The sequence below is a fragment of the Trichechus manatus genome, unplaced genomic scaffold (genome assembly GCF_000243295.1).
Source record: "Trichechus manatus latirostris isolate Lorelei unplaced genomic scaffold, TriManLat1.0 scaffold00032, whole genome shotgun sequence".
Taxonomy (NCBI): domain Eukaryota; kingdom Metazoa; phylum Chordata; class Mammalia; order Sirenia; family Trichechidae; genus Trichechus; species Trichechus manatus.
Genome location: NW_004443968.1, coordinates 10,181,274 through 10,205,489, shown reverse-complemented (window position 1 = coordinate 10,205,489; position 24,216 = coordinate 10,181,274). Strand labels below are relative to the sequence as shown.

At 35.9% G+C, this 24,216-nt stretch overlaps 1 protein-coding gene across 2 annotated transcripts in view; it reads left to right on the top strand.

Annotated features, from left to right (window-relative positions):
* The window catches only part of MCTP1 (multiple C2 and transmembrane domain containing 1), a 649,898-nt gene that overhangs the window by 461,620 nt on the left and 164,062 nt on the right, over positions 1-24,216 (top strand). For both annotated transcript variants that reach the window (XM_004375032.2, XM_023730121.1), the window contains exons 13-17: positions 15,808-15,910; positions 17,662-17,764; positions 18,096-18,197; positions 18,578-18,652; positions 20,575-20,694. In XM_004375032.2, coding sequence (XP_004375089.1) covers positions 15,808-15,910; positions 17,662-17,764; positions 18,096-18,197; positions 18,578-18,652; positions 20,575-20,694 — 503 coding nt within the window. The remainder of the gene's footprint in view (positions 1-15,807; positions 15,911-17,661; positions 17,765-18,095; positions 18,198-18,577; positions 18,653-20,574; positions 20,695-24,216) is intronic.

Below are 24,216 nucleotides of genomic sequence, written 5' to 3'. Positions count from 1 at the left end.
TCACTGCATTAAAAGGTACACTCATATAAAACTTTTCCACCCCAGGTGAATTGATCTCTCAAATTAATGCACCGCCTCTTTCAGAAAATGAAAGAGAGAGAGAATTTTACAATTAACAGAATCTGTCACTGACATAGTCCCATTAAATGAGCGTTATCTTTTTCTAAAACGAGGCTCTGTGTATAGGCTTGCAACTCACCAGCCCCACAGTCTGGAAACCTGCTAGTTATTAAGAGAGATGTTTACTACCGCTTTATTTGCATAGACTTTTCCCATGTTTTTCTTTAGAAAAACTGTCTTCATTGTTAGAAAATATTTAAGTAACAAAACAGCAGAAAAAGACATGCGACAGTTTTTTTATCAGCTTCCGTGAGAGTCTTATTATCTTAAGAAATAACAGTTAGCAGCTCAGATTCATTAGCAGAGCTAAATTTAAGCCCCATTTAACAGGCTGCCTAGAAAACATTTTGTTTTGCTGTCTGTGGGCTTTAATTAAGATGTGTTCAATTTCAGTCCTCTTCAGTCCACACAACCACCACCCCCCCACCCCCCAACTTGCTGTGTCACAGACCGGTGATCAGACACTTCTAGATGGTCCGGCCCATGACTTTGACCTTCTGAGCAGTCCAGCGTTCCCTGGGGAACCGTTCAACTCATGAGGTCTGATTTCACACTTCCAGGATGCCTCAGCTCTCTTAACAATGACAGGGAGACAAAGCCCTTTAGAGCAGGCCGCATGGGGACTTGTTTAAATTGGAAACCAGAGAGGAGTCAAGGAACAAGGTTATGGGCTACAGAATAGTGCTTTTAATAAAGAGCTCACAGCTCTGGCTCAGCTCAAAGAGGTCTACCTCTGTACAATTAATTGAGCCATTTATCTGGAGCATCTTAGGCCTCTACTTTCTCACAGAATTGTGTGGTAAATATCAGCTAAGAAGCAAATGAGATATGCATGAAATGAATTTTAACACTTTGATTACTGTGCCTCCAGTCTTCATTAAAAGTAAATTTATTTGTATTTCTGACCTCATTATCAGTAGGCTGCCTGCATTTTTATTGGTTCCTGTGATTTCCAGCTTGAGTGTGTCATGAAGGTATATTTTATACAGGGATTTGGATTTATTATTCTTGGTATTTTTCCCTGAACATTATGAGACTACTCAGAGAGAAAATGAAAAGGCAGCTGAACAGAAAAAAGGCGAGTCTGTTCTTTGAAAGTTTTATATACAGTTGGAGAAATACCCAGCACATATATATAACATAAACAAGATAATGTACTTAAAAAAAATTAAGTTTTAGTGGATTACGCTAGAAAATTAAGATGTATACAATCATTGTTTTGAGTAGTCATAATATCCCTATTGGAAGAAGTAGCAAAATTGCATCTTTTATATAATTATAGCAGTTTTGCATTTTTAATAGTATGTGCTTTTAATTGCCATCATCACATTTAATATTGATGATATCTGATAGACAAGACACAGTCTTAGATTCTATGATCATTATTTAAAACCTATGTTGCAAGAAGAGAAAAATATATCCTTTAAATGCTACATAGTCCCACTGAAAATACTATATATAATATATAGTGGGAGTTTTCCATATTTCTAGATTTTCAAGGGTAAAACAATTTACAAGGTATATACAGATGTCATTCTTAATTTGTTAACTTTTACTATCTTAACATCTTTAAATCATATTGCTTCAGTCAAAACTCAAATTTCTTACGCACAATGTATTTTAAAATTTCCCAAAGTATGTATTTATTTTTGTGCCATAACTTAATATTGTTCTCATTCACTTTTTAATAATTAAGCTTATAGAAGATTATTAATCAGATAATATACTTTGGGAAGAAATTTTATCCAATTTATAATGCATCCAAAATATCTAATACCTGAAATTCTTATGATAGTATACCTAACACAGAAAACAATATTATACACACACACATTAATGATCTTAATACTATGTAAATATCTTCTTTAAGAATGAACTTTACAAATAAAGGCATCACAAGAGAAGAAAGCAAATCATTGCTCTTTATTCTTTTATGAATGAAGAGCTCACATAGAAATAAAAATTACTTCCTTTTAGTAATTCCATTTAAAAACACTAAATCAGATTCTAATTACAGAAATGCAAAAATGTCCTTCTAAAACCAAACAGTTGATATCAAATATTTGTGAAAAGAGGAGGAAAAAGATAATTCAGCAGAAGTGCTAGCAAGGTCTGAGTCTGAACCAGTGTTTTACAGAAATCGTGTGTGATTCATATGCAGGTCGCATGGTCAGAAGATACTGCTTTGGAAGAATAGGTGGAATGACAAAAGAGATTAATAATTGGGTTTGATATGCTCTAGAGGTGAAGGACTATGGGCTGAGAAAGTGGTGGTCCCACTATCAATGGGAAATGAGGGAAAGAGAAATACTATAAAATAATTAATTGGGTTCTGTGGAACTAAGATTACAAAATGATCCTTTGAGTAAAGAAATAGAGAATTGCTGATCTGGCTTGAAGGGCTAGCTCCAGGATTTCACTCAGTGCTTGAAGAAATGCTTTCAGATGCTAGAATCATTGTTTAAAATTAAGCTATTATTTATATTTTATTGCACTGCAATATAGTTGTGTAAATAAGAAATTCATGTTCTACAATGATGGATTAGGGAATGCTGCAAACAGAGAAGATCTGGATTTAATTAGGCTTTTGGAAAAATCTTACTGCAAGGATATTTGAGTTATATGATAGTATAGTAAAAGGAGTACCTGAGTGGAACAAATGGTTAATGTGCTCAGCTGCTAACTGAAAGGTTGGAGGTTCGGGTCCACACAAAGGCTTCTCGGTAGAGATGCCTGGAGATCTACTTCCAAAAAATCAGCAATTGAAAACCCTATAGAGTACAGTTCTACTCTGACACACATGGAGTCCCTATGAGTTGGAACTGACTCAGGGAAACTGGTTAGTTAGTTATGATGGTATAGTTAGACTCACAAATGACTGAACAGACAAGTCCAAAGCGTGATTATTAAAGGATTCATGTCAATGGTGATTCCAAGTGGAGGATTTCAGGACTCTATCCTGAGTCTAACCTGTTCGGCATATTTACTTATGACTTTGAGGAGATAATTGACTGCTTCCTTATCAAACTTGTTAGGAGGGGCAGTTAATTCTTTTTATGTGAGACCAAGATCCAAAAAAAGAAAGAAAGAAATGGACTAGAATAATAGGCTTAATTTAACAAGATGAACCTTAATAATTGTCTGTGGGGATATATGGTTGCCCACCAACATTTTCTGCTTCTCAGGTTTATTGGAAAGCTGCTTTCGCACTAACAGTGTGTCCTGCCTCAAGGTGGGGCCTTTATAACTGTTTAAAATCAAAGAAATGGGCTTGTGCCACAAATCACTGTTTTTACAGGGTATTGTATGAGGTGTCTGAATTTGTAGTGGGAAAAATAGAAAATTTTTATTTGAAACACATATGTCCCAGTGGACTCTGGTGGGACTCTGGGGGTGAGTAGAATTAGTGGGACAATGTATCATCCTACTGGACTCTGAGGGTAGGCTTGTGGGTAGGGGCCAGAAAAAAAAAAAATCCATACTACCTACCAGTAATTCAGACATGTTCAATGATTCAGCATGCTTCCATTAATGAAAACACATGGTATCCACAAAACTTCAAAGCAGAAAATGAATTTGAAAGGGTTAAGAAGTACAAATCAAAAGTTGGGCCTGGGTACATGTGAGGATGCCTTGCTTTAACAGTAGAAAATAAGAAAAAGACTTTGGGGTTTGAACTGAGTTTAAGCTTAGGAGAGTGAACCATACACACATCAATGTTATTACATTGAAAAAAGTGAAGTGCCCATCAAATAAAAGGAAGAGAAATACCGTAAAATAATTAATTGGGTTCTGTGGAATTAAGAGAGACCTGGAGAAAGGAAGATGTTGAGGTAATATGATTTCCTCTGTCAGATATCCAAAGGCCTATAATAGGGAGGGTGTAGGTAGGAGCCGGCAAGGGGAATAGGGTTATAATGGCTAAGGTTCAGGTCCAGAGAACAGGTTTCCTTCTAGCAAATTTAATCAAAAAGAGTTTATTATAGAAAATTAAGTGGATTACTGAATCTTTGGTGGGAGGGGTGGTGGGAAAAACAAAAGCCAAACCCGTTGCCCTTGAGTTGATTCCGACTCATAGTGACCCAATAGGACAGAGTAAAACTGCCCCACAGGGTTTTCAAGGAGCAGCTGGTGGATTCAAACTGCCAACCTTTTGATTAACAGCCGAGCTCTTAACCACTGTACCACCAGAGCTCCAACTGAATGTCTAGAGATTAAAACTAAAGCCACATGGCAGAACCAAGGAGTTGCTTCTCCTTCCACGCTAGCAAGTTGGGCAGATACTGTGACAAGTTCTTACACTACTGCTTGCAGTCCGCACCAGCAAAATAAACACATGCTCTCAACTTAATTGAGTTCCAATTTCAGATCTTGGGCAAATACATCTGATGAATGCAACCTAAATCACATCTGCAACCCTAGCTGCAAGGGAGTCTAGAAATGTCACTTTGGTCTTCAAGTTCTCTATAGTTTAGGAAAAGACAGTAGAAGGTAGTTAGAGTAGATGCTCAGCAAACTGTCCACAGTATCCAGCACAGAAGGGTAGGTAACAGTCATCACACACTTTCTACATGCCAGATGCTTGCCCCTACTTTATACTCAGTATTTCATTTAGAGTTTTAGATTACAACGTAATAATAGATAAAATACTACATAGAATAGATAAAAGCTACAGAGAAATAATTTTATATACAGTAGAAAGAAACATTTTCCAGAAAATTATAATTGCCAAAAAATAGATCAGAATATTCCTGTGGAGGTGGTGGTTATCCCATCACTGGAACTGTTGATGCAGAGCTTGAATGTACCACCTGGTTGCAACGGGGATTCAGCCCTGAGTAAGCTTTGGATTTGGCATCTCAGACGTCTTTCCAGGCTTCAGACTCTGAGATTCTGCAGTAGGCATGAAAGTGAATAAAAGACCCCTGAATGAGTAGGTATTTTGCAGAAGGAAAATAAAAAGACAAAGGTTCAAATATAATTCTGAAGGCAAAATCTTGACAGATGGCAATTTTCGGTTATATGGCTTGTGACTATTAAAAATAAATAAATAAAAAGGTTTAATCGCCCAATCCAGTACTTAATTTTTTTTTTAAGCCTTAAGAATTTTACCCCAGGGCAAAAGATCTCTCCAGCTAATTGATTTATTTATAGGGAAGATGATCTGAAACTTCACGCTCTCTTATAGAAGAATCTAACTAACTATATATTTACTTTAGGTTCTAAAGTATCTAAGAGGGCTTGCAAAAACAAATGAACATATAACATGTTTTTATACTTATTTTAGACCAAAAAACCTTTTGTGTATCTAAGCTTGTAACAAGTCACTTGCATAAATTTTCTGTATTAAATATGAATAAAAAATAAAGTCTTTCAATGTTTTTACCATAACTTATCTATGCTCCTAAAGCTTAGGCATATTTCCCTCATAGCCTGTCCTCATTTTATAGATCCCACAGTTCCCTCTTGTTTCTTTCTCAGTTTCTTATCTGTCTTGTTTTACTTCCCTTTCTTCCGTCATAAATACCTAGCTTCCCAGCATATATTAAGATGGTTTAATTCTAGGACTCAAGAAAGCATTCGTTACCCACAATCTTTTAAGTTTTATTTTGCATCTAGTTCTGGATCACAAGTTTATCCCAAATAAACTCGTATTTACCCTGCAATTTTTCTATTTCCATTGCTCTTAGTCAGGCTTCTCAAAGTATGTTCCAGGAACCTCTGGGGATCCCCACGACCTTTTCAGAGATCTGTGAAGTCAAAACTATTTTTGTAGTAATACAAAGATGTCATTTACCTTTTTCATTCCCATTCTCTCACAAATGTAAAACGGAGTTTTCTAAAGGCCACGTGATCTCTGATCACTCTGATGCTAACATGTAATAGATTTATTATTGTTATTTTTAATGAATCAATAAATATTTTTAATAGTAAAATAGTAAATATTGATAGATATAACCCACAGAAACAAAAGCTCTTTGAGATCCTCAATGTGTTTAAGAGTTCCTGATACCAAAATGTTTGAGAACTGTTGCTGTAGTGCAGTGGTTCTCAGTGGGGGAGGGGGGAGGGGGAGGGTCCGCTTGGGTGTTTTAGAGATTTGTGAGGAAATTTTCATTGTCACAATAGTTATGGGGCACTACCGGTGTTTGGTGACTGGGGGTCGGGATGCTAAATGTCCTACAAAGCATTAAACAATGTCCCACGTCTTGAATGACTAAATAGAAACATTTATATAGGTTTAAATTCTGTTTTATAATTATCTGAGCCCAGATTGCATCCTAAAATACATATTATTTACTCAAGCCTTTCCAATGGCTGCCATTTTGCATAGTAAACACCAAAGACCTTAGGATAGCCACCAGGGCACTTCATGACCTGGCTCCCCTTCTCTGACACCTACTGTTCATTGTGCCCCAGTCTTTGGGGCCTTTGGTCTAGCTCTTCCCTCTGCCTGGAACGTTTTTCACAGATGTCCACTTGCCTAACTCCCTCACTTCCTTCAGTTCTTTGGTCAGATCTCGCCTTCTCAATGGGGACTTCTCTGACCACCCTAATTAAATCTATAAGCTGTGCCCCTCCCCACACGCCTCAAGCCCTTATCCTGCTCATATGTGTATGTGTTCCATTATTCCATTAACATGTATCACTTTCTGATACACTGTATTGTTTATTATTTATGTTCAATGTTTGTTCTCTTTCTCACCCCTCCCCACAAGATGTAAGCTCCAAGAGAGCAGTACCTTTTCATTTTTTGTTCATATGGCCTGGCATATAGCAGGCACTCAATAAATATTTGTTATGTAAATCAATGTATGATTTTATTATAACCAACTTTCTTTTTAGTCCTCCTTTGTAATAGAATTAAGGCATTGTATAAAATTTGAAATCATGGGTCAGTTTTATTTTATTTCAGGATGGTAAAGGGGGCATTATAAAATATTTGATATGAAAAGGATACATTTGATCTAGTGGGCTAAAAGCCACAACGCTAGGGTGTCAATTTTCCTGCCACAATGAAACCTACTTCATGACTTAGTGAGAAAAGAGACGCCTATTATTATTACTTAGCCCCAGAAGCAACCCAGTGGGAACCTAGTGAAGAGTGCCAGTTAATGCCATTCTCCCAATCAGATGTTTAAAATATGTTTAGGTCAGTTGATGAATAAGGCAAAGGTCAAAGCCCCATCTCCAGTGATACAGGGAGGGTTGGACGACGTCGCCAACATACGTTGCCTTTTGTTCTGATGGATCCTATGGAATTCCCTCAAAAACAACATTGTTATATGTTATGATTAGAAATTTCAGTTTATAGAAAGGATAGATGGCAACCTTGATTATTAAAAAAAAAAAGATTAAAGGATAGCCATTTCAAACTGATAAAATTAAACCAAACAGCTTAATTTGTGCAAGGTAGGCCCCAAATGAAAGGCCCCCATGAGTATGAATTGCTTTCCACACCATTGAATGCCTTCTCTGTTTTCAGAGACATGGCAACAATGCAGTGGTCACTGGGTCTTCCCACACACTCACATTTTTATAGCACATCACATCCAGCAAACTGGGCTACTTGTCAGCAGCAAAATGACCCTGGACAAAGCCCACCACTGATGGATCAGGATTAACTCTCTATTCTGGGAGCAAGAATATCATTTAGTATCTTGTTAGTGACTTTAATGCTCAAACCAGTAGTTTGCACAGATTGAGGTCGTCATTGCCCACAAAACAGGTAGCAAGAGAGCAGGGGTGGTGCGGGCTTTCCCACAGTTCTTCATTAATATGTTAGTTTTGTGACCTCAAAGAGCAAGGGCTAAGAGGGATGGAGAACTATCCAATCTGTGCACCGCACTTAATCCTCGGTGCTGTTTTGAAGATTACCAGAAAAGATGCCCATTGGAGACAATTTTGATATTTGTTTTTATTGTTGTAGGAGTGGTTTTTCACCAAAAGCAAAACTGAGGTAACAGAGTATATGTTTTAAACTCTGTTATAGAGTTAGTTTTATGAGTCAGGGTAAAAGAGTTTCTTTCTAATTTTAATTCCTTCAGGAGATTTTTCCTATAAAAATCCATAGGAAAAAAAAAAAACTGTCCTTAGCATTTAACAGATTACAGATAAATACATCAGTCCCAATCTGTGCCTATACAATAATACCATATTTTTTAAGTATCTATTTTCTAGTAGTTATGGAACATATTCAGGTATTTGTGTTACAGAGACTCTATTAAAGAGATACACAAGTAGATTTAAGCTAAATATTCTTGATCATATGAGCCCTGGCAGCGCAAATGGTTACGCACTCTACTGCTAACCAAAAGATTGGTGGTTCAAACCCACCAAGCAGTTTCTCGAGAGAAACCTAGTGATCTGCTTCCATAAAGACTGAAGCCAAGAAAACGCTATGGGCAGTTCTACTCTGTTATATAGGGTCACTATGAGTCAGCATCGACTTGATGGCACCAGGAGTGGGTTAAGCAGTAAGCACAGTATGCACTGGCTTACAGTAAGTGAGGTACCTATGGGTGATGTGGTGAAAACCACGTGAAATGGTGCATTACACATTAGTAAGTAAGCACAATTAAGCCCGTGTGTGCCTTGCTTATTGGATAATCCATCCCTCGATGGCCTCCGTCAACAACATTCTTGATCATAAATTGTTTAAGTCATCTTCATGTGGTTGTCTTTCACTTCTAACAATGGTGGTGATAGAGATACGCAATCACCATAGATCAGAATTACCTCCACTGGGCAAACGTCTTTGCTTCCTTCCCCCTGGCTCATTCATTGTTCCCATAGCACCCTTCATTTACCTTTATTACAGCACTTATGACTCTGAATATCATTGTGTATTTACATGTCTGTTATGCCCACTAGAATGTGCATGCCTTGAGAACTGGATGATGCTTTAATCATATTTATAATTCTGGAATGAGCAGAGCAGACACTCAATAAGTAATGAGTGCTTCAAAAGATATTCCTTTTACTCTCTGGAAAATTGTCAACATGGAAAATTGCCATGTTCTCAAGGAAGGCTAAGATTCTCTTCTAGCTGTCATGATTGTTAACACAATCAACCCCACTGCTGCTACCTCCACCCAGGACTGCTGCAATTTCTGTCTTCCTTCCAAATGAAACTCCACTTTCTAGCACTGTTGAGAGTAATAAGGACTGTATCCCAGGTGATGGGAGTTAAGGAAGACCAGTTGGTACCCAAAGGTCTGTTTTAGTTGTATAATGGGAATGAGTGAAAGGGAGATAAGATTATATTATCTATGTTCCCTTGTATTTTGTCATTTTTGTTAGCTGCCGTCACTTGGACCCCACCTCATGGTGACCCCATGCACAAGGGGATCAGACTCTTGTGGTCAGTAGGGTTTACAGTGATTTTCGGAAGTAGATTGCCAGTCTTTCCTTCCTAGTCTGTCTTAGTCTGGAAGCTCCAGTGAAACCTGTTCAGCATCATAGCCACACACAAGCCTCTGTGGACAGATGGGTGGTGGCTATGTTTGAGGAACATTGGCCAGGAATTAAACACAAGTCTCCTTCATGGAAGGTGAAAATTTTACCACTGAACCACCAGTGCCCTGCCCCTGTATTAAGGTTCTTTAAATATCCAAAAATTATCTGAAATAAAATACATTTCCTCTTTGGGTGCTTGCACTTCTAGCTATAGGGTATTGAATAATAAAATTATAGGGGAGTGCTTTGCATCACTCTCTGGAGCTTTGCAGAATAGTGTATTTATAGACATCAACACTCCATCCTGCAGCGAACCCTACTCCTCAGATACTCTCAGCCAGCAGAGCAGCGCATCACAGGGCCTAGCTGCAATGATAAAAGGATGAAAGGAAGGAATAATTAAGGAGATAATTGATGGTTAGGTCCATCACTGGTATTTTTGTGATTGCTTTTGTTTGTTTAAGTGGCAGATAATCGAGGCAGCAAAATTTAGGAACTGAAAAGCCAGTCATTTAAAGCATTTAGGAAACCAGATAAGCACATTAACTATGTGTAGCCACTTCTTTAAAAGAAAACTATGGTGCATGCTTTTCTAGTAGTAAGTTTATAGAATTTAATATTGTGTATTTACTATTATTTTGGTTGAAATTGCTGTTACTTTTTAATTGCCTTTGAATCATGCAGTGGCAGAAGGATACTCCTTAAATTAGTGAAAACCAGTAATAATAACAGTGTTATAAAGAGCTGAGGTACATGCATTGCTGATAACTGTAAAAAGATAACTTTTTAGAAGGAAAAGATGAATAGAAAAACCACCTGCTCTCTCCTCATCTAAATTTTCCTCTTGTCAGATTCTAGAGAGAGCCTATCTGAACACTTTGTTGAATGCTTAATTTCCTTGGAAAGAAGAGCTGGCTTGGCTAAGCTCAATGAAGTGTTTTCCATCTCCAAGTAATAATATCAGCATGTATTAGGTTATTCGATATTGACATCTGCAAATCCTGTTGGTTCTACCTTCAAAATATGTCCAGAAGCCAACCAATTTCCATCACCTTCACCACTACCTCTGTCATCTCTCACCTGAATTATTGCAATAGCCTCCTAACTCCTCTCCCTACCCCCTCCATTGCCCTTTCTCTACCTTCGTCTCCAAACGCTGACATCAGATCATGTCACTCTTCCACTCAAAACCCTCCAAAGGCTTCCTCTCTCAACTAGAGTGAAAGCAGTCCTTAAAAAGGCCTGCCACCCGCCCCATACCTCTCTGACCCTGCCATCCATTACTTTCCCCTGACCCTCTCCGAATCCCTTCCTCCAGCCACACTGGCTTCCTGGATATTCCTGGAAATATGAGGCACAGCCCTTTCTCCAGGCCTTTCCATTAGCCATTCCCCCAGGGAACTCCAGGCTCACTTCCTCTCCTCCTTCCTTTCTTTGCTCAAATGTCACTTTCTCAGTGAGCCCTTTCAGGGAAGCCTTTTTTAAAATTGCACCTATATACCAGCACTTCCCATCACCCTTCCTGTCTTTATTTTTCTCAGTAGTACATACCACATTCTAAAATACTATGAAAGTATTTATTTAGCATCCGTCTTCTCCCTGAATGTAAACTCCATGAGGTCAGGGATTTATTATTATTATTATTGTTATTGCTTTATGTACTGCAGTCTGGCCAACACATGGAACATTGCCTGGTACATGGTAAGCACTCAATAAATGTTTGCTGAATGAATGGCTCTATAGTCAAACATTACCTGTCCCTTCCCATGTGTCTGGCCTCCTAACCACCAAGATATGGCACAGTTATTAGAGAAGGTCTTTCCCAGTGATTTATATTTTTATGTATTTAAAGAAAGGGAATATGAAGCATAGTGGTAGAGCCAGGATCTGAAGGGCAGACAGACCTGAATTTGAGTACCAGCTCCAAAACTTACAATCTGTGTAACCAGGTGGGTTGTATAATCTCCAAGCCTCAGTTTCCTCATCAGTAAAGTGGAAATAGTAAAAGTACCTTTCTTAGAGAGTAGTCATACAATTTTTTGAACAAATAAGCATAAAGCATAGAATTGGGCTTATAATAAAATCTCAGCAATTATAATAATAATTATAATTCTAGTCACCCTTAATGTGCTATTTTTTATAAAATAGTTACAAATATTTACTCTTTTGACCAGGAGATTTAGTGTAAGACGTGAGTTGTTTCTTATTATTTTTATACTTTGAAACACATTGCTATCTTTTAAATATTTCTGTTTTAAAAGACATAGAACTATTATTTATTGAGGTCCTGCTGAAGTGCCAGGCATTCTGCTAATTATATTCTGTTATCTCTAACTCTGAGTCATTTTGTAAGGTCACTATTTTATGTAAGGGAATAGGCCCAGGGTCAAGCAGTGAGTACTCAATCCCAGATTGCTCAGCCTCTGAAATCTACCCCCCCACTTGCTCAGCCTCTGAAATCTACCCACCCCCCCAACACCACCGCACTGGCTTCTCACCATGAGCTTTAATGCCACACCCAGAGCTCTCCAAGTACCTGCAATGTTAAAGGATGAGAAGAGTGTGGTGTAGCTCAAGTAAGGGGTTTAGGAGGTTTTGAAATTGTAGATGAAGCTGAAAGACTATATGCCATGCCATACAATGAGGATTTTAACCTAAAGACTCTGCAAAGATGTCGAAGGTTTCAAACTTGAGAAGGTTTAGGGAAAAGTGTAAAATTATAGAATTTAGACGGTTCATGTCGCCGACCACAGTTCAGTCTTAGACATGACTGCAAGAAGAATAGATTTTAGATTGGGGAAAAAAATCAGTATAAATTAAAGCCATGTTAAATAGCAGTTTGGTCTATCTTAGGCAAAAGCCTTTTTTTTTTAATGTAAGCATCGTTATATTCCACACCATGTCTAACATGGCCCCTAAAAATTATATTGCTCACCCATTTCAAGTTACAGAGAAAATATTTTTGTTCTACTTATGCAGATAAGAGGATATTTTTGCAAATTATGCTATACTACTGGAACTTAGAATAGCAACATGACTAGGAAGTGGCTTTAGAAGGTGCTCAAGCTATTTTTGGTGTGGTAATGTCTCTGGCGCTTTAACACCCCATTCCAATAGCAAAGAGTGACAGAGAGATGGGGTGATGGATGGCTAATATTGGTTTTCCCTAGGAATGGTCTTGAGAAATAATAAACTAAAGGTAAGAAAATATGGATCACCTACAGCCTCTTCTGCAGAGGGTTGATACATGTATTAGTGTCTTAATGAAACATGGAAAACGTCAAACACTGAGAATCAGTTTTGTTTCTTTGGAGTCCCTCGGTATTGCAAAATGGTTATGTGCTCAGCTACTAACCAAAAGGTTGGCAATTCAAGTCCACCCAGAGGCACCTCAGAAGAAAGGCCTGGCAATCTACTTCTGAAAAAATAGGGTCACCATGAGTCAGAATCAGCTCAACAGCAAATGATACCGGTTTGTTTCTTTAAGATCTTTCAGCCAGTCACTGACTCCATATCTTCTTCTGTCAGCAGATAAAGATACAGTAATGAAGAAGGTAGCAATTTGGGAGACTTTCCATGGTGCTGAGTAAAAGCATTAAAAACCTCTTTATGCAATTGGATACAATTTCTGTTTTTAAAAAAATCAAATAAAGATTTTCATTCTCTGATTTTAAGAGTTTAAAGTAACAAAAAAAATTGCCATAGATACTGATCTCTGGAGTTTCTTCTTGTGTTTTGCTTCGGAAGAAGTGGTGCAGATTTGATCTGACTGAATCTATTACGCATTGTTGATCACTTGGGTACAAGTAAAACCAAATCAATTGAAATACAATAGTAATTGAAATAAGGCCAGTGAAAATGAGGTAATGGAAATGCCAAAAAGCTTTATCACTATATAATCCTTTTACTGGGTTAGTACTAATATGAAAGTACATGTATACATTGTTGTTGGGTGCTGTCAAGTCTGTTTCTAACTCACGGTGACCCCATGTGACAGAGTTGAATCTCCCCATTGGGTTTTCTTGGCTATAATCTTTATGGTGTGGGAGAAAGATATGGCAGCCTGCTTCTGTAAAGACTACAGTTTTGGAAACCACATGGGGCAATTCTCCTCTGTCCTATGGGGTCGCTATGAGTGGGAATCAACTTCACAGAATTGGGTTTTTGGTTTCAGTCTTTATGGAAGCAGATCGCCTGGTCTTTCTTCCGCAGAGCCGCTGGGTGTGTTTGAACATTCAAGGTTTCAGTTAGCATCTGAGCTCTTAACCATTGCTGACCTCTTAACCATTGAGTCACCAGGCTACTTACATGTATATGAGGGAAACTAAAGAGATTCCTAAGGGAGAGTGTGAGAGTTAAGCTTCTCCTTTAAACAAGTGTTTCCAAAGCCAATCATTTAGTCTTACGTTCTATGTATAGTGGGAAAAAAGGAGTTACTACTTTGACATGAAATTCTGTAGTCAATATGGCTATAATTTTTTCTCTAATGTTACAAGTAAATATGTTTTATCTTCCAATCCTTTTATAAACTACTTGAGGTTGTAGTTTATGTTCTCTGTTCTTTTGTTTATACCATAACTCAGCACAAAGCTAGGCAGAAAGGAGATACTAAACATGAGCTTAAGAATAAATGAGGTTTGAAAAATTGTTTCAGTCTGTTTTTTATGCTAGAACCTGAATTTTATGGGAGAAAGTAAAGTTGCTCATGGACAAAATCAAACCTATTACAGTGTGTCTTAATGAACAAAATATTCTTTTTTGAACACTATCTTCCATGGTATTTGTGAGTTGTAAGTGGAGATGGTTCAAGTAAGGCAAGAGGAATGAAGAAGAAAAAAAAAGAAACAATAATACAGATGTTAAGCTAGAGGTAAAATTTTCACCAGATCTCTAAGACTTTCCGTTCTCTATTCTTTATTGAAAATGATTCCCAAGACCAGAAATTATGAAGGCTACCATAATGCTAAATTATGCAATTATCCTGGGGTGTATGAGGCCACTGAACTAATACACTTATATTAAATTCTCTTTTTTAATGTAAAATTAATAAGTTAAAGGTGAGTCAAAGTTTGTACAGTTCATTTTAAGAATTGAAATATCGAAAGTAAATACGAAACTGTATGGGAATACGTAGCTTATCTGTCACTGGTAGCTAATGAATTCCTTTCCATTAAAATTTAATTGAAAATCTTCATTGATATTTAAGCTTTCACAGAAGTGTAAACTACTGTGACTACAATTCACAATGCATTTAAAACAATTATTCTTTATCATTAAAGTTAATAATATGCACATTAACCTCTTATGTAGTCTAAATCAATATTGTAGTTTAAAAGATATGACCTCTGGACAGCTTTGTCTAAATATTGATTTCATTGTCATTTGTATAAGGTATCAAACAAATTACATGTCGCACTAATATCATTAATGCTGCCCCATAGAGCCTCTGACTTTATGGTGCTTATAATATAAGACATGACATTACAAAAATATTAAGGCCATCACCAAATATAATTGCCGAGTGGACGAGATCTGACTATGGCAGCGCAGAGTGGCTGTAAACAGATGATAACTTCCAAATTCTTTACTCTCAGTGGACAGAAAAAAATACTTCTCTTTAACATGCAGATTGGTTGTTGATGTTAAGTTTCAATGACAGATTTTTTTCTGCCTCGGAGGAAAAAAAAACCTTCTTGTGATGCCATAGATATTTTGGAAGAGAGTAACCCAATCTTAGTCATTAGATTAAAATGTTGTAATTACATAATATAGCAGTTTCCCCAAAATAAACTTGTTCAGGAATTCATATTAAAAGTTACTAATGAATCAGGTGGATTAAAAAATATATGGATAAAAGTAAAAGGGCTGAGCTTTTCAAATGGTCATTGTAGAATTAAATAAAAACAGATTTAGTGATGGTTATGCATCACATTTCCTCTCATAACGGCACTTACATTATTGTTTTTGTAAAAAAAATTACAGATTGAAATGTCAGCTATATACTTCGCTCTTTTCCTTTTTTTCAGATTCTACATTGCTAGGAATCATGATGACTGTAAACATCATCCATTACATCTAACTATTTTGATGTTTGTTTTTTAATTTTAAAAATTTATTTAACTTTTTGCTTACTAAAAATTTTTTTTGGAAAAGAGATATGGGCAGGATCATGAAACTGAACTGTGGGTGCTGTTTGTACTAAAAATGTTCACCCCAAATCTCTTGTAGGTAAAAGTGATCCATTTTGTGTAGTAGAATTGAACAACGATAGGCTGCTGACACATACAGTCTACAAAAATCTCAATCCTGAGTGGAACAAAGTCTTCACGTTGTAAGTAGCCGTTACCTTGAGCTTATCTGAAAAATGGTGTTAAGTGATAGTTATTTTTGAATTTTTTTCATATTTACCCTTAACTGATTAATAACTCAATGCATCTGGCCTTCCTTTTGCTAACAACAATGAATTTCATAACTGCATACCTTCCTGACAATGAAACCTGGGGAAAAGAACATGCCATTTTGTTGTTGTTTTCACAGACTTTTTTAGTTTTTTTTGAATTGTACTTTTTATATGATTTGACTAAGGATTTTTCTCCCATTAACTGAACTGCTTCTTCCTTTTATACTTTCTGTTGAAATTCTCCCCAACTGCATTGACACCAAGGAGGACAAAGCTCTATTTGTTCCATTGCTGAAATCAGCAAACAATCTGGTCACGAATTCGGCAGATGCTTTAGTTTTGGTTTGTTTCATTTTAACACAATAAGAATATGAAGCATTGTCCTAGATACCAAAACACCCTTTGAGTTAATATTCCTTTTGTTTTAAAAGGTTTGTAAATCTTTTTAATTCTGAGCTATAAGAGTTGACAATGCTACACTATAGGACCTAATAAGTTTAATTTTTTTAACTGGGCTTTAGAAATGGACTCTGAACAAAAGAAAACTCTCCAAACAGAAGTACTTCTTAAAAGTTTTACTAACTTTTTATTTTTTGTATGGGAAAAACTGCTAAATTCCTTGTTAATTTCTTATTATAATTTATCTGCTTGAGAGCCAGTAACTATCAGCTTTAATTATCAGACCATTTTTTTTTTTTTTAAAGAAATTCCACATTTTTATAAGAGATGAAAGCCTGGTCAGGAAAATTGCCCTCCTAAGAAGTTTGTGGAGAGTGTTTTTCTCTGGAATGCATAATTGAATGAATAGGTTTGATTATTATCAAAGCCATTAATTGATTGTGCTCTGATAAAGCCTCTTCTCACACATGGTTGTGGTTTTTCAGTAATGAATATATTCATTTTTTGGTTTTCTCTTAATTCATGTTTTCTTGGTAAACAATTTGACCAAAGAATAAATGCTGTCAACAATTTCAGCTTATTTTTCCAAAAACAAAAATATGAAGAGAGTACACAGTAGTTTATTAACATACGTTGTCTTTGGAACATAATGGAACATCGCTTAATTTCTAAATCCCAGAGTGATACAATAGCTATAAATGTTACATTTTCTCCATTTGGCTTTCTGTATTAGTTAATTTTGACTACAAACCTAAGCAAACTTAGGCAATGTTTTGTTGAGAGCAGTACACAAAAGGGAGACCTCTTATTATAAAGAAAAACGATTTAAAATGTACTTTGACTCTTGCTGATATCAAACCTGGTGGTATTTTACATAGGGGTGATGGGAAAATAGGAATTATTGTCATGATGAGAAGAAGGAAAAGTCTAAAAAAATTGGTGCCACTTACTGATTTTTTTACATAAAAATTTATTTTGTGCCCATCCAGATGGAAAATTATAAAGAGAGAAAAATTATATTTCATTTAAAAATTATATTTCATTGAAATTATAATGGTGTTCAAAGTCCAGTTGATGGAACCATCACTGTAGTCTACTAAGATGCTTTATGGGAAATTATGTCAGATACCAAGCTACCTTGTATATGTGTGTATGCAAATAGCATACACGAAAACACATACACACAAAATCAGCTGGTGGTATCTAAATTTTCAAAACCGTTTTTGTTCCTGTTTCGCACTAATGAAGTCTTTTTTTTCCCACTACATATACTTATTATGCAGCAACATTAAAGATATCCATTCAGTTCTTGAAGTGACAGTTTATGATGAAGATCGGGATCGAAGTGCTGACTTTCTGGGCAAAGTTGCTATACCATTGCTGTCTGTAAGTTTATTCACCTGACACACTGCTCTGTGTTGCTTTTACTCAAGGCAAAAAAAAAAAAACCCTCAGCTCTACGTCTGTCATTTCTCAACCAAGGTCTGTAATACGAACACTAAAAATTTTAACATACTCAATTCACGGCCATGTTGAATCCCATGATAGTTAATTTTTCCTGACAGACTTGATCCTGGTAATGAACAGGTACTTGTCAGAATTGCCACAGTTGTTTTGGGTTCTCTGTCAGTTTCAGCAGCTGGGGGTCAAAGGTCACCGAGGGAGTGTATTCAGTGGAGACCGTGAGACAGACGGCTGTCATGTCCTTTTCCCGCAGATTCAAAATGGTGAACAGAAAGCCTACGTCTTGAAAAACAAGCAGCTGACAGGGCCAACAAAGGGGGTCATCTATCTTGAAATAGATGTGATTTTTAATGCTGTAAGTCTTAACTTTGGCTTTTTTGTACTGCTAAAGAGTTCAGTTTCATGAAAGCTTTTGTTCCTGATTTGTAGAGAATTTCTGTCATTCCTCATTTTCTCTAAACCTTGATATATCCTGGAGAATACGCTTCTGCCACTGCCTGGCACACCCACACTTTCTGTTATACTTGGCAACTGCCGCTGCGGCTGTGCTGTGGCCACAGCCTGCCTGTGTAAGAAATGGAAGCGCATGCATGTGCAACTGTATACATTTATATTTTATGAGCACAGCAGCCAGGACTTTAAAACTTTAGAAATGATTGCAAATTGAACTGAGTGAAAAACTTACAAACATTTGTACTATATTAATCCATAACAGACACATGTGTTGATATATAGGTGAAAGCCAGCTTACGAACATTAATACCCAAAGAACAGAAGTACATTGAAGAGGAAAACAGACTCTCTAAACAGGTAAAAAAGCAAATAAAGATTAATCCCTCTGGGAAGACCTGATTATATCTGTAAAACATCTAAGTAAGTTCAAATAAACTTTGGAGGTATGGAGGGGGGGGAAGACTATGGAATTTTTGATCATCTACTTATGCAAAAATGGCTCTTTTTTTCTTTCTTTCCTCTTTTCTTTAGAAGATCAAACAAAGACAATACCAAACTAATAAATTGGATGGGGGTGGTCAGAAAGGAAAGGGGATACTGTAGGCACTGCAAATAATGGATATGTATTCATGCGTTAGCAAATGAATGATCATTTTGACATAAAATACATTTGATTGCCATGGAATGTGTAAATGAGAATACCAAAAGCTGAGGTTCAAGTATATGTCCAGACCACCCACAGGTATGATGCAGGTGTGTGTAAAGGTAACCCAGCATCAAGCTCTTCCCTATAATCCTGATGAGAAAGGGCTCCATCTTTTAAAGAAAACCATCCTGTTAATTAGATTTTAATTGTGGTCTTTTATAAGTGAACTTTTATTGACATCTTTAGATAAAAAAATAGAAAATTAGAAAACTGATTTTTCTATCACAAAGGAAAATCACTTATAATTTTTAGTTAGGTTTGACATCAAGTTAAGAAAAAGTACTAAGCAGCTCCTTTTTTAACTTCCATTTAGCAGAGCTAAAATAAAATGTATTTGTTATGGCTATAAAGTTTACTGTCCTTATTTGTCTTGAAATATTTAATAATTTCTTGTGCTATTAGAAACCTAAAAATATTTTTGTTTTTAATCTAATCAATTAGCCATAAACAGTGGCAGCTTTGGTAATTTAAAGACAGTGCATGAGTTACAAATGCAATCTCTATCTAAATGTAAGTATAGATTTTGTTTCTCCACAACAACAGATAAGTAATAAAAGTAGCTTTTAAAGGAAAGTGATCAGGGACTAAGGAGGAAAACAAATAGGAGACCCTTTACTTTGCCCGAAAGAAATTTCAATTATAACAACTTATTAAAACTGGCATGCACACACATGCATATATATTTACACATATATATTTTTTGCATATGATCTCAGTAAACTTTACATAGTTATTTTTTTAAATGCCAAATCAACGCTGAAGTATATTAACCTGCAGATATATGATTATTCTAATTATTAATATAGCTATATATTATTTTTCAAATCACCATTTACTGCATGGGCTATTCTTTTAACAGTTGTATCATACCTTATTTTTAAAATTTAAATTATATCAATTATTATATATAGATTTTTATTAAAAGATTTTATAAAGCACTTGATTACTATAAATTTTCCCTATCTCTAAAATTATGAGAAAATATGTTTACATTGATACTGAGAGATATTGAGAGATAGATGATAGATAGATAGATAGAAAGAGAGAATATAATAGTAAGAAAAAGGGAAGGTGGATCCTGCCAAATGGTGGAATTTTTTTGTTTTCTATAATAAAACAACATTTCATGGGTTTTTCCCTAAGATCCTAAATAAAAACATTTCCAAGTTATCCATTTCACGTTGGAATATCTTAAAATTAAAGCATTTGCTGCATGTTAAAACCACAATAAAATCGAAGCGTTTAAAATATATTTAGGTTCACAATATGTAAGTAGCCAAAAAATGTTTTAATCTATTAGAGATTAATTTTTCTTTTGAACAAAGGCAGTCTAACCTACATGATAATATTATTGAAAAATACATTTAGCTAAGAAATCACTCTTATAATTCAGTCCCTTCTACTTTCTCCAGTGATATTTCTTTAACTTGTGAGCCAAACTGATTTGTATATTCTTGCAACTTTATTAGCTTTCATAATCATTTTGAAATCACAGTAAGCTTGAAGAATTTTGCTGTGTATCTGACGGTTTTGGGTCTTGCAAATTCTAATAATATTTTAATTTTCTTTACAGCTGTTGCTAAGAAATTTTATCAGAATGAAACGTTGTATCATGGTGCTCATAAATGCTGCCTACTACGTTAATAGTTGCTTTGACTGGGATTCACCTCCAAGGAGTCTCGCTGCTTTTGTGGTATGCTCATACTGTACTACTTACATTGTTATTCATTAAATTCAATAATCATAGCTGCATGTTTCTGTGGCTATAGTAACAGTTATGTTGATGTGGCCATTTTAAAACTCCTATTTTAAGACTTGACTGGACAGATTTGCCGTGGGCAGGAACCTGATGGATTGTACAAGGTCTGAGTCCAAGAATACATTTTTCCCTCCTCAGATTTCCGGAATGCAAGACATCTCAGCCAATGTATAATTTTCTCTGTGACGGCTAAAAACTAAAATTTTACGTATTGCGTAATTCCAAATCCCAATAGGAAAGCCAAGGAAAGTCCTTAGTGTTAAAAAAAATTAATAATCTTGACCATCTCAATTTGATTTTGTTTTGTTTTGTTCCATAGTTAGTTTTTCAAAATATGAAAATCATTGGCAGTAAGATGCTAGTTTGCTAATGCTTTCATATGTGAATCAACGGGAAGTGGATGTGACCTATTTAAAAGACATTTTATTATTTCTTTGAGATTTCCAGTTTTTAAAAAGGCACAGGTGAGGATTTGGCGAAGCCAAATGGTCCTCTCACAATGTTCATCTTGTAGCCTTTAACTCTGGTTATTTAACAACTGCTGATGAGACCAACTTGCAGAGCTAGACAATCCAAAAGAATACCTTTCTCTGAGTTTTAGCTGGGATTTTCTGCTCTCACGTTATTTTTACTTATTCAGGATTTCAATCTGAAGTTTAAGTGGAGTCCTTCTTTTGAAATCCTTTATGTTATTTTCGTGCTTGTTGGAATATGAGTACCTTATGCTTCCTTATAGCTGCTAGTTTAGCAGAATACGACTTTATTATGAGGGCTTATAAGGAGCCTTAATTGTAGTAACAAATCAAGGTTTTAGTATTACCATTCAGATGAGCATATGCACATCTGTTTAGTACTTTGAGCTCTGCCCTCCTCTCAGGCCTTGTATAGGACTTTCATTAATGTCTGAGCACAAAGAACAAAGAGTGTGTATGTCCTTTTGTGTTGTAAGTTACCAGAAAGTTAGGCAGCCTGCTTCCCATAGACATGCTGTTGTCTTCTTAAAGAAAGCAATTGTCATCATAATTAAGTTTTAGAAAAGAAAATCTGCCTCTCTCCGTATTCTTTTAGTAGCTCTTTCACATAACAAATGTATGTTGGTACTGTTAAGCAAACTTTATTCTGATTTTTTACTAGCATAGAGGTACTTTGACTTAATGATAAAAAATTATATGGAGTTTCTATGTATGTTTTATGCCATTACCTCTAGGTTTCATGGGGTCTTATAATAGACACAATTATATTCTACGAAAAAGGTTGTGCTGCCATCTTTGGTTCACTTCTTCCAAAGTCATTCCCCCACCTGTTTGTGACATTTGAAAACAGAGAAATGTATATAATTATATCATTTGTTCAGGAAGACTTAAGCATTGCAGCGTGTTGTATAAGCCTTCATAAGCTTTCTCTCTGACTTCTAGAGGTCATTTATATAAAATAAATTCAAGATGGCAGCCCTTTTCACAATTTCCTTCTTATCCTAAAGAAAAAAAAATCCCGCACTGGAATTTTGAGAAACTTAGGAACATGTACATTACCTGAGTGATTTTACTATAAAACCCATTGCTGTCAAGTTGATTCTGACTCCTAGTGACCCTAGAGAACAGAGTAGAACTGCACCATATGGTATTACTATAAAGGGGTCAAAATTCACTGGGGAATAAATATAATAATACCTCTTTTAGCTGGTGGTCAGTTTCTGACAAATTCTGTCCTATGAAACAAAGCTGCGTGCAACAAAATTGCAGGAAAAAAAGAGCACAATAAGGATAGGAAAGGGGGTTGTTGACTCTGCTGATGAAAATAGAGGCCACAAACTATCATGAACTCATATTTTTAAGAGTACTTTTGAAAAGAAACAATAAGATTAGCTGTGCTTCATTGAAAACAAAAGAAGCACTGAATTACATTCCACTGAATGTGATTAAAACAACGACTAGCAAAAAGTAGACTTCATTTATTTGTACCTGAACTGGGAGTCCAATAAGAATTGGGACTCTACCTTTTTTCACCTTGATACTGCAGCATCATCTGCAGAGTATCTAGCACTTAGTAGGCTCTCAATAGAAATGGCTGGCTACATCAATCAGCCAATCTATGAATCAGTCAATCACTCTGGAAGTTCTTCTTATGTGGAAAAACTCATTCTTCAGTGATGCTAGATAAATAAAGATTTGCTCTAACAAAGCTAGTTATTAACGATGATAGACATTGGTTCTACTGTGGCACATATGGGGTTGACATGAGTCAATTGGAAAACTGGAAAGCAAGAAGACATTGGTTAATTTTCCCTGGAGTTGCCATTTAAATTTTAAACTATTTTATAATCCGTTGTCAATCATCTATCTTAAACTCAGATTAAGTTACGATGTAAAGATTCTTATATAATAATAATAACAACAACTAATATTTATTAAGCACTTACTATATGCCAGGGGACTATGAAGTCCTTTTCATGCATTAATACATTCAATATTCCCACTAACTCTATGGGAAGATACTATTATTTACCCATTATACAGAGAAAGAAACTGAGGCACAGAAAAGCTAAAGACTTTGCACAAAGTCACACAGCAGATAGGATGCTATGATTTTCTTTCTAAAAGAACTTTAAGATATTTACCTCTTAATTTTAATATCATAACATTTCAGGAAAAAAAAACTATTGTGGGATTTTTATTCATCTTGCAGATACTAAATGATATGAGTATTTAAAACAAAATTTTCCCAAGATCTCATTGCATAAATTTTAGGTCAGCTTATTGAAAAGAACTGCTTTCCATTAGGAGAGAGTATGAGCAGCACCCCATTATTGCAAACATATTGTTCTCATCATTCCCTGTTGATGGATCACGGATCTATTATTATAATATTGGCTCCACTTGGCGCATTTTTCCATAAATGCAGCTGCCTCATGGAGCACATGCATTTGTGCCATTATTTGGCTTGGTTTTAGGCTGAGAACAGTAAACTTTATAATTTTTAAGTGTCCTTTTTCTATTGCATTTTATTTTTCTTTACTTATTATCTGAAAATAAATACGGAATAATGAAATCAAAACGGAAAAACAGTAATTTTTCATCCCAATGTCAAATAAAGCACAAGAAATGAAGGGTTAAAAGCTGCTTGGCCTCTGTGGTGTGGGGAAGACTCAAAGCTGGCTGACAGTATTAGAGGCTGAAATCTGTCTGGAAGGTGATGGATAAAATATAAGCAAACATGTTTCTGGTTTGTGTGCTATGAATTGGGTTTTTTAATTTTACAATGAATTGTTGTATGCCGAAGAGCCTACACAGACACGTGTTACAGAAGGAGCTACTCGCCTTTTGAAATCATCTATTGGAGACGTGGAAACGTCTCATAAATTGGGCCTAATTTTCATCGGGCTCTTGACCAGACATTTGTGTTCTTGTGGATGTCAGTGGGTGCAACATGGAATAAAAAAGAGTGCATATTCTCTCT